Source organism: Myotis brandtii, unplaced genomic scaffold (assembly GCF_000412655.1).
Source record: "Myotis brandtii unplaced genomic scaffold, ASM41265v1 scaffold708, whole genome shotgun sequence".
In the NCBI taxonomy this organism is placed as follows: domain Eukaryota; kingdom Metazoa; phylum Chordata; class Mammalia; order Chiroptera; family Vespertilionidae; genus Myotis; species Myotis brandtii.
In genome coordinates, this window is record NW_005370777.1 from 730161 (window position 1) to 741972 (window position 11812).

At 37.6% G+C, this 11812-nt stretch overlaps 1 protein-coding gene across 2 annotated transcripts in view; it reads right to left on the reverse strand.

The window, feature by feature from the left end:
• The window catches only part of SCYL2 (SCY1-like, kinase-like 2), a 45087-nt gene that overhangs the window by 10447 nt on the left and 22828 nt on the right, over window positions 1-11812 (reverse strand). For both annotated transcript variants that reach the window (XM_005882350.2, XM_005882349.2), the window contains 3 exons: window positions 9287-9400; window positions 6472-6604; window positions 4242-4360 (listed from right to left, as the gene is read on the reverse strand). In XM_005882350.2, the coding sequence (XP_005882412.1) occupies window positions 4242-4360; window positions 6472-6604; window positions 9287-9400 (366 nt within the window). The remainder of the gene's footprint in view (window positions 1-4241; window positions 4361-6471; window positions 6605-9286; window positions 9401-11812) is intronic.

Genomic DNA, 11812 nt, shown 5'->3' on the forward strand with positions numbered 1-11812 from the left:
CCCAACCATAAAATTATTTTCGTTGCTACTTCATAACTGTAATGTTGCTACTGTTATGAATCGTAATGTAAATACCTGATATGAAGGATGATCTTAGGCGACCCCTGTGAAAGGGTCCTTCGACCGCCAAAGGGTCGCGATCCACAGGTTGAGAACCGCTGTCCCAGGGAATCACTGAATCTGGAGCGGTCTTCAAAACCCTCCCAAACACCGTTGTGATTGTGTTTTAATTGCTGTGTGAAATTTCCTGTTTTTCAATCAAATGCTAAATATGTATTTTCCTAAGTTACTTTATCGTTTTCACATAATGCATAATATACTTAGATTATTTTACATCAGAACTGACAGAAGAGTCTTGAATTAGGAACTCTATCCATAAAATATACAGAAAAGCGAGCACTCTAAGTTAGACCACTAACTATTGTAAAATGCCATAAGGTATGAATCAAAATATTTCTGTTGATGAAAATAGGCCCCTTGCCGAAACCGGTTTGGCTCAGTGCATAGAGCGTCGGCTTGTGGACTGAAGGGTCCCAGGTTCGATTCCGGTCAAGGGCATGTACCTGGGTTGCGGGCACATCCCCAGTAGGAGATGTGCAGGAGGCAGCTGATCGATGTTTCTCTCTCATCGATGTTTCTAACTCTCTATCTCTCTCCCTTCCTCTCTGTAAAAAAATCAATAAAATATATTAAAAAAAAAAAAAGAAGAAGAAGAAAATAGGCCCCTAAAAAAATCAACCATAAACCTGAACAAATCTAACACCACATTTCAAATGAAATTATATATCCTAAAATAAGCATTAGGGAATATTTTAAATAATAAATATAAGAACAGAAATGCCGAAACCAGTCTGGCTCGGTGGATAGAGCGTTGGCCTGCGGACTGAAAGGTCCCGGGTTCGATTCCAGTCAAGGGCATGTACCTGGGCTGCGGGCACATCCCCAGTAGGGGGTGTGCAGGAGGCAGCTGATCGATGTTTCTCTCTCATCGATGTTTCTAACTCTCTATCTCTCTCCCTTCCTCTCTGTAAAAAATCAATAAAAAATATATTTAAAAAATAAATAAGTAAATAAATAAATATAAGAACAGAAATAACCCGAAGTTGAAGACTATCTTGGACATATGAGCATCCTAATTTTTCCTCAACATTCACTTTGTCCCTTTTTTGCCAATCATAACCTCAACCGTGTCATCCAAGATACAAAGAAACTTAACAAGCTGAAACGGTTGTAATTAACCTAGTTATTAATAATAGGAAAGGAGCAAGTGGAAGCCAGCTATTACAAGCATGTCATTTAGGCAGCTTTACCAGGAAACTACAACTTTACCCTCCCAGGGGTCCAACAAAGGGAAGATAGATACACACCCAGTAAAGCTGGGGGGACTAGCGAAGGTGCTTGCTATCAATCACACTTAGGGACAGAGGTGGCTGGCCAGAATGGGGGTGGCCACTGCAAGGGCGCAAAAATTTGGGATACTTAATTCTCGGAACAAAGAAGCTTGCTCTCTTATGCTCTTGGGACTCTTGGGACTTATGTGACTCTGGGCTCGTGGAGCTCCCTTGCATTCACCCACATGGTCCACGGCCATGTAAACCCCACACACAATGGGCTAATGGACTGCAACTAGCCTGATGCTGAACTGGACCCAGCTCCAACATGGAAAGGAAACTCTGGACACTGGCTTTGCCTTTAGCTTTACTGAAACCCCAACTATATATCTTCTATGACTGGACTAAGGGGAATGGTACCTTGGAAATCTAGGGATGTAATTCCAGGCAAATAAAAACCACTCATTCTCCTGTGCAAGTCTTAGAAAATTCTTTTCTCAAGATACTGTAAGAACTACACCCCCAGCACCCAGTGGGGAAAAGAACCCCCCACTTGGCCATATAACAAAGCCCAAAACTAAAATCTAGGAACACAAACTTTCAGAGGCTTACCCTACCACTTCAATGAAATTTGGGGTCTGATTCATGTCATACATTTCTCTAATTCCAAAATTCCATTTACTCAGCACTGTCCCCTTATGCCCAAAGCTCTCTTGCCTAACTCTCAGCTTTGCTCTAATTCACTTTCAGTCCTTAATTCCGAATCTTGCCTGCCTATCCATTTCTGAACTCAGTTTAACAGTAATCTTTCCCAGTCTTTTCTATTAATCATTAGTTCTATGGTGAACAAACTATGCCATTACTTTGTATCTCAAATTTTCTCTCAATAAATATTTTTGTTTCTGGCACTGCACTAACTGCTGAAGATATATTGAAGAATAAGCTATAAAAACCCGCCTTCCAGGACAGTCAGGCACATAAGAACATACTGTGATAACTACAGTGATAAAGGTATGCAGAGAGGCAATTTTATAATACTCTTTGAACACATTACCCCTTTGCTCAAACATTTACCATACCTTGAAAGTTTGAATATCTAAATCATACCTATTCTAGACTAATTTATCATATCACTACTCCCCTATTGTATTATAGGTATCTTTCGTTCAAATTAAATTCTTCATTCCCAGTGGCAGATAGGATAGAATGGTTCCCTGTCATTTCATTCTGCTACTCATGCCTTTGTGCCCCTGTCTTTGAGCATTGACAGGACCTGTGATCTGCCTGTAACCAACAGAGCATGGCAAAGGTAATGGAATGTCATTTCCTTGATTACTTTATAAGACTGTAATTTCCATCTTCCTAGCAGATTCCCTCTCTTTCTGGCTTTGATAAAATAAGTTTCCATGTTGGAGAGATCCATGAAGCAAGGAATTGACAGTTGCATCCATCTAACAGAGAGCTAGCGACTGAGGCCCTCAGTCCAACAGCCCAAAAGGAACTGAATCCTATCAACAGCCATGTAATGAGCTTAGAGGCAGATCCTTATACCAGCCGAGCCTTCAGGTGAGACCTAGCCTTTGATGGCAGAAGTAAGAGAATCTGAGCAGAGAACCCAGGCTCTGGTTTGGCCAACCCACAGAAACTGTGAGATAAGTGCTTGTTGTTTTAAACCATCAAGTTTATGGTGACTTGCTATGGAGCAATAATGAATACATACCCCAGACACATTACATTAATATTTCTTTGTTCATGTCTACTTCCTAGCCCCAAATGTAAAGTAGCCCCAAATCCTATACATCTTTCAACATTCTGCTCATTTACTATCTCCCAATGAAGCATCCAATAATCCATCCTTCCACCTCACATACCCCTTACTTCAAACCCAAAGCTTTCACTTAACTCTGTGACATAGTTTTCCTTGTTTTACTAATACAAATATGTACGGCCCGGTGCACGAAATTCGTACACAGGGTTGGGGAGGTGTGTCCCTCAGCCCAGCCTGCACCCTCTCTAATCTGGGACCCCTCAAGGGATGTCTGACTGCCCAGTGGGATCAGGCCTAAAGGGGCAGTAGGACATCGCTTTCACAATCCAGGACTGCTGGCTCCCAACTGCTCACCTGCCTGCCTGATTGCCCCTAACCACTCCTCCGCCAGCCTGATTGACGCCTAACTGCTCCCCTGCTGGCCCAAGTGCCCCTAACTGCGCTTCTGCCAGTCTGATCACCCATAACTGCCCTCCACTGCCTGCCTGGTTGCCCCCAACTGCCCTCCCTTGCAGGCCTGGTTGCCCCAAACTGCCCTCCCCTGCAGGCCTGGGTTCCCCCAGCTGCCCTCCCCTGCAGACCAGGATCCCCCCAGGTGCCCTCCCCTGCAGGGCTGGGTCTCCCCCAACAGCCCTCCCCTGGCTTCTGCAAGTCTGATCACCCATAACTGCCCTCCACTGCCGGCCTGGTTGCCCCCAACTGCCCTCCCTTGCAGGCCTGGTTGCCCCAAACTGCCCTCCCCTGCAGGCCTGGGTTCCCCCAGCTGCCCTCCCCTGCAGACCAGGATCCCCCCAGGTGCCCTCCCCTGCAGGGCTGGGTCTCCCCCAACAGCCCTCCCCTGCAGAGCTGGGTTTCCCCCAACTGTCCTCCCCTGCAGGCCTGATCACCCACAACTGCCCTCACCTGCCGGCAATCTTGTGGCGACTATCTTGGGTCCATGTGGGGGTGGCCATCTTGTGTTGGAGTGATGGTCAATTTGCCAGCAATCTTGTGGCGACTATCTTGTGTCCATGTGGGGGTGGCCATCTTTGTGTTGGAGTGATGGTCAATTTGCATATTACTCTTTTATTAGGTAGGATATTTAATGCCAAAAAAAAAACAGTAAGCTGAATAAAGTGAATGACGCACAAAACTCCTCCTACCTGGTTGAGATTAAGATTATTTTCAATACTCAGAGGAATCAGATGAGGCAATACTTTTCCAGCCAGCTGCTCTTTGGTGATTCCCAACTTCTTATGAGTAAAAGTACATTTGTAAATGCCTGATAGAAAAGAATAAGAAAATTTTATAATTCAATACCACTAATTAATAGAAATCAGGAAAACAGCTTATCTACATGAAATCTCTTGACAATCAGTTTAGCTACAAATGTTTCCTTATCAGTGCTTAGTATGAGAATGCTCTTACATATGGCATATAGAATGATTTCAGCTTTGTCATCAGTTTAGATTTAAACACCAGGACATATTTATCCTGTAGCCTTTGGTTTAAGAGCACATGTAATAATAGCATAACATTAAAAGTCTATCAGAACTAGGTACAGTTCTTACAGTGCAGCAGGAATATTACAGAATGCCCTCTACCCTGAAAACATTTATATATATATTTCAGACCTCTCACTCAAGTAGAGACATCTACTTCAAAGTGTATAGGTAGAGCTCCTACACATTTATTCACATCTTTAACCAATGACACTCAACATGTTTGAACCTTAATAATTTAATTCATCTCCACACAACCCTCCTCCATTGTCTCACCAATTTACTGGACCTTCAAGACTACTGGTTACAACTACTCACAAACCCTGCATTTGATCAACAGAGCACATTTACTCCTCGTTCTCTAGATGTTTTTGTGTTGTAAGCATTTCGCATATAATCCAAAACTAGTAGCACACCATCTCCTATTATTCTGTTAATGTACACTTTACTTATATACTGAAAGAATAATTTTATTGTGAACGTACTGAATGCTTGTTTGTTAGGCACTATGTTAATTACTTTCTCTTCAGTTTTCTCCCTGAATTCTCACAGGACTCCACTTATAATGATGTTATTTTCATCCTCATTTGATAGATGAAGAAACAGATTGGGACTAAGGCTCTTTCCACTATTACAAACACCTTCTCAAGAAGACTAATTTCTTTGAGTTCACAAGTTTCATACCATATCCCAAAAGTGCTACGTTTCCAGAGGTCCACAATAAATTACTTGCTGACCATTCCTGCAAATATTTACTGAGGGCTTTCTATAGACCAGACACTATTACAGGTGTTAAAAATACATGGCTGAGCAATATAGTTTTTCTTCAAAATTAACGACGAACTTCAATTTAGTAACAAGTGAACTTTTAATTGTTTTTGTGATTTCATAATTATGTCTGCTTCTCTTAGTAGAGTAGACCTCTGGCATTTCCAGATTGGACTCTCATAACTTTAACTGTTCACAAACAATTTCAGAGTTCTTGACATAGTAATCTGTAATTATGCTGATAGAATAAAACGTGCCATAAGGCTAATATACTTTATCAGCACATTACTTAGCAGAGAAACAGTGCTTAAGATTTAAACATATTTAAATTAAAAACCAACCCTGGCTGGTGTTGCTCAGTGATTAGAGTGTCATCTGAAGCACTGAAGGTTCACAGGTTGGATTCCCAGTCAAAAACATGTACCTGGGTTCCAGGTTTAATCCCCAGCCCCGGTCGGGGCGTGTGTGAGGCAACCCATTGATGTGCTGTCTCCCCATAGATGTTCTTCTCTCTCTCTCCCTCCTCCCTTCCTTCTACACTCTCTAAATATCAATGGAAAAAATATCCTCAGGTGAGAATTTAAAACAAACAAACAAAAAACCAAACCAGCTCCATCACTTATCAGTTGTGTATTCTTTAAGAACTTACTTCACTTCTGAGCCTCAGTTTACTATTGTAAAACAAAAATAACAGTATCTATATCTCATTGGATTTTGGAAAGTACAAAATATGATAATGCAGAGAAAATACTTAGCATAGCGCCTCTTACAAATTGGGTACCAAATAAACATCAGGACTAGTAAGACTAGTATCAGTATTTCAAGTAACTTTGTTTGCCTCTCTTTTTTAGTACCATTTTACAGGGCAAACTATTATGCTATCATGGTATTTGTGAAGCTAGAATTCCCAAATGTCTTATTCCTTTGTAAATGTCAAGGTCCTACTGCTTTTGCTAAAATTAACACAAAGAAAAGTTATATCATGGCATTTATCCCATCATTCTCCAATTACTGAATGCTATATATGTGAAAGTAGAGTACAATGGTCCTATAGAGTGAAAAATGTATTTGCATGACTGTAAAATGATAAAGTAGTATCAAATGACAGTAAGTTTTCAGCTACCTAAAATCCCCATGAGGACTGCAGGTTCCTTTGATGGAATTTGTTGTAAGAAGGGCAGGATATCATCAAGTACAAACCACTTATCCAAGTATTCCAAAATCTTTCCTAAGCATACTAATGAATTTACACGAACCTATTAAAAGAGGTAAATTGAATTAGTCATTTAAAGTCTTTATAATATAAACAAAATATTTAAGTATTTAATCTTCATATAGGTATGTTAAAAATAACTCAAGAATAAAAGTAGGTTTAAAAGTTCTCATCCTTTATTAATATAAGAAATTCACATATTTACTAACTCCCCTGACTTGTTTCAGAAAAAAATTTATGATGGCTTTACCAGGATACTAGTTAGCTAAAGGTATGGATTGACTTCAGTTTTGTATCATTTTAAATAAAGTGAATTAGGACTTAAGAAGCTTTACTACTAGTATATGTGTTTACTGTACTAAGACCATTTCTTTGGGGCATCTGAGTCATAAAAAGGACTACATTCTCCCACCAAGTAATCAATCTTACTGGGCTTCCAGTATTTTTCTGTAACTCAGGTTCAATTCATTCTTTAACTAAATATTTTAACAACATGCAAAGAGAATCTATATTTGTCCTACATAAAATTTTCTGTTTCTAAGTATATTTTTAATACAGTTATTAAAATCTGATATTCAGGAACTCTTTTATAAAAATTCTATCATTCACTTGATTATTTTGGTAAATATTTAACACTCTATTTTTTTAGCTGGAATTTGTAAAGACAGAATACTCTGAGCCAGGATCTTATCAATAAAACTCCATTTATTAAAAATAAAAATAAAGTAAACTAAGAACAGCAGAAAACAGTTTAGTTTAAAAAGCACTGTATTTCTGCAAGAAAGATGAAAATATTTTTCTGAAAAATAATGTGTAATTGTTTTTCTGAAACCCAAACACAAGGGATTTTATAAATTCAAAATTATATCTAACGGCTAAACTTGCTCTTAGTTTAATAACAGGAATTGCTGCATTCTTTATATATGTATGTATGTGTATAGATACACACAAAGACATATGAACTAAAAAAAGTTTACTTTTATTTTCTTTCATGATATATAAAATATTAGTCATGTGAGTCATGAAGAAATAGAGCTCTTGGAGTATTTTATCTATCTCTGCATAGAATTTATTTCTTCTTTATTTTCAGGAAACTGTATTAAAATATAATTTTAACTCATGATTCACATTTCAGGAATTTCCTAGCATATTTAAACCTTAGAGGTCTATGTCTATGAATGCAATTCAAGCATTCACATTTGCCACTGTGAAGGTAAGAGCACTGAGTATGATAATATAAAATGCAAATCCATTTCAGTTACTGTTCTAAATCCATTCATTATAATTCCTTATAAACAGCATGCCTTTAAGGGCTCAGTTGGCATGTTTAAAGGGGATATAAACATCCCTGGGCATTACAGATTATTTAAGTACCCATGCTTCCCACCTCACTGCATATGTAGTTAGAACTCAACTAGAAAATCTATTTTAACAACATGTATGCTGCCATAAAATACTATGTGATTTTTAAAAGGGCATTTTGAAAACTGAGTTTTAAGCATATATTACTACCATGTAGTCTGAAAATTTAATCTTAAAATTAGAAAATTTCAGAGAAATGGACTGCATTTCAAATTCTTTTAATGTTGATGAAGACAGACACTCAGAGAGGTACAGTGACTTGCCTAAGGGTATAAGAATTAGTAGCAGAGTCAGAATAAGAACTCATGTTTTTTTACTTCATTTCATACAAGTTCATTTCAGTAAAATTATATTTTTTTCCTACTTTAGTGTTGTTTTTCATCTGAGTCTTTCTACCAAACAGAAAAACAAAAATAAATAAAACAAAAATAAATGAACTAAAATGGATTAGATGGCTGTAAGGTAAAAGTATTTATCATTTAAACTTATTTTGCCTATAAATCTATTAAGCTATAAATATTTACTTTTACTTAAATTCATGAGCTCTCCAAGGAACTATCTTTTCTAAATGCAAATTTAATGCTATGGCTGTTATTAAACATCAAAATAAGAACTGATCAGGTGAAGGAAGGACATTTCTCTCTTTTTTCTAAAGCTGGTATTTGCGGCGAAAAGAGAATTTAATGTTACTTCTATAAAGAAATATCAATGAGATAATTCTTATGATTCAGAGTTAGAGAAAAGGTTGGGCACATTTATTGCCTCCAATATGAGATCACGAGAACTTTGTTATTTATCCTACCACCCTGACTACCAAATAACTTGGTATTAAAATTCTGTATTCAAGAAGATAACCACCCTTACTCTAGACTTTTTAGCACAACTATTTTCCCCATTAATAATCTTATTAATTTATTTTTTATTGTACTTTACTCTTTTTTGAAAGTAAGCAAATAAGTGAGGCATAAAAATATTTAGAATAGATGACTAAAAATAAAGGCAGTTTATAAAAGGAAGTCATTCAAAAAGTGTTTAGGCTTATACACCAAGTTAAACTCTCATGATTACTTTAAAACTACCATCAAAATAGTGAATTAAAGCAGAAAAGGATTAAGAAAAAAAAAGTGCTCAAATTTCTTATTAAAGCACTCAAAATTAGGGGATAATGAATAAGATCAGGGACGTATTACTGTGAAATTATACATCAGGGGAAATTATAACTACTGCTCACTTTTATAGTACTTTAGCAATTACCTATAGCCAAGACAAAATACATGAACACTATAAAAGGGTTATTACACAATAATAAAATTATTTAAACAAATGAGAAAAGAAAATCAAAAATTAATACGCAGTTACTTACAGCAAGGGAAGATGTTTGTAGACATGCATTTTTAATTCTTGGTATCAAAGCATTTTTCATGGATGGGTAGTCTATAAGATTTGCAAAGGTTGGAATGATGTTTAGACAGAGTTCCTATTAAGAAAATTAATTGGATCAGTCTTAAGGACTCATCTTTTTTCTCACATATTAGAAAATATTTTGCATTTGCATGGCTAATTTGTCACATAGTTTGAAATAAACTTTTATGTACATTACATCATTTTGTCCTTTCAATAACTATTTGAAAGAATAGTTATTTTCAGTTTTACAGATGAGAAAACAGGCTCAGAAGACCTTACTCAAAATTATACTAGGTCCTAAAACTAGCATCTGATACCACAATTCCCTGGTCTCATTCCTAATTTCTTTTCCTGATAACAGAATTCTTCATTTATTTTTAAAAATAGAAAACTTCAGAATACCTAAGTTTTGCTATCTTTCACAAAGACAAGAAATTAAAAACAAAGTCAAGTAAAACTATTCCTCTTAAATAAGGAATTTCTTAGCTGCTACATATATCCATGATGGAATGAAATATAAACATTTTTTTAAATATATTTTAAAAGATTGTTTAATAATATTGGGGAGAAAATGCAATAAGACACTATTATATAGTCCCAATTTTTAAAATGTGTATGTACATTCGTCTGTCTACAGGCTTAGGATAAAAGCCTGGAAGGATACCTAGAAATGTTAACTGTAGGCATCTCTGAGAGATTTTAATTTTCTTTATATTTTTAAGTACTTTCAAATTCTGAAACTTAAGCAAGTATAACTCATAGAAACAAGTAAAAGTTATTTAAAACATTCTTGTTAACTAATGCCATGCCACAGTGTAAATAATTGGAACTGGGAACTCTGAGGATAACAGGAAAAAAGGAAGATGACTGAGGATAAGTGGACTAAGTGAGATAAGGAAAAGAACAAAAATGGCTGAGAACTAACTGGCTGAAGAAGATCTCAGATACCTTAGAAGGGCCAGAATGATCCTTGTAGCAAAGCATAGCAGAGGGATTACTAAAGAAAATGGAAGTATAAATGTGTATCAGAGGAGTTTTTGACAATACTTGTTAAACAAACACATTCATTTGTAGTTAGCAGATAGAAACAAGTTAACTACTAAGAATCTGTTATCAAAATACTGGGAAGCATTTTATGTACTTTAACTTATCCCCAGATTTTCAAAAGGCAAATAGAGTTATATGTTTATATCTACTCAGAACTATAATAATTACATGGGTGGCATCACTGAGGATAAGAAATACAAACTACATTTAAGGACCCATTTTCCACAGGTGGGAGACAATTAACAAGGGTGAGTAGTCAGTGAGAAACTGTCCTCGTTATCAAAGGGTACCTTCTTAAGGAAGATCAGTTTTTAACTGATAAAGGGAGGGGAGAAAGAAAGAGAACTATGATGTTAATCTAGCAGTAGGTTACAAAGAGGCAAATCTTGAATTATGATTAAATCACTTAGCAAAAGGAGAGGAGAGCTCTCCATAGGAGGAGACAGGATGAAGAACCCAAGAACAGGATTAGCACATTCTCAGGAACTTCTGCCTCGTATTTATACTTTTTCTGTAATTGGTAGTGGGGAGAGGAGAATGAACATAGCTTCTATGTTTAATGTTAAGGTAAATAATGTAAGAAAACTGGTACAGATAAAGATTTCTATTAATGCCTCGAAGGACCCTAATTCTTGTTAACCATCTCCTACTTTTCCAAATGTATTTCTAATCTCTCTCTAGCCCAGCCGTGGGCAAACTACGGCCCGCGGGCCGGATCTGGCCCGTTTGAAATGAATAAAACTAAAAAAAAAAAGACCGTACCCTTTTATGTAATGACGTTTACTTTGAATTTATATTAGTTCACACAAACACTCCATCCATGCTTTTGTTCCGGCCCTCCGATCCAGTTTAAGAACCCATTGTGGCCCTCGAGTCAAAAAGTTTGCCCACCCCTGCTCTAGCCTGTTAAATACATCAACCTTCTACTTTAAAAATATCACTCCAAAAATGAATTTCAGAAGTTCCTTTCCAGCTGTGTACCTTCATAAAGCTTGAGGAAAAGATTTTTGTTTCTTGCTCTTGCTCTAGGAATCTCCCAAAGCATAGACAAGCTTTAACTTTATCAGACTCTTACCAAGCAAGGTTTGATGCAAGTTAATTGAACTGGTGACTAAACACTTATCCTATATAATAAAAGCCTAATATGCAAATCAACCGAAAGCGGAATGACCGGTCGTTATAACGCACAATGACCACCAGGGAGCAGACACTCAACACAGGAGCTGCCCTCAGCCCGCAGGCCCCAGGCCAGCCAAGGCAGGTACCAGTGGGGGGCCCCCGATCACCCTGCTGGTCGCCCTGCAGAGGGAAGCAACTGGTGGCAGCGGCGGGGCCAGTGAGTGGGCGGCACCAGGCCGGTCAAGGCAGGTACCATGGGGGGTCCCCCCCAATCACCCTGCCAGTCGCCCTGCAGAGGGAGGCGACCGGCAGCAGCAGT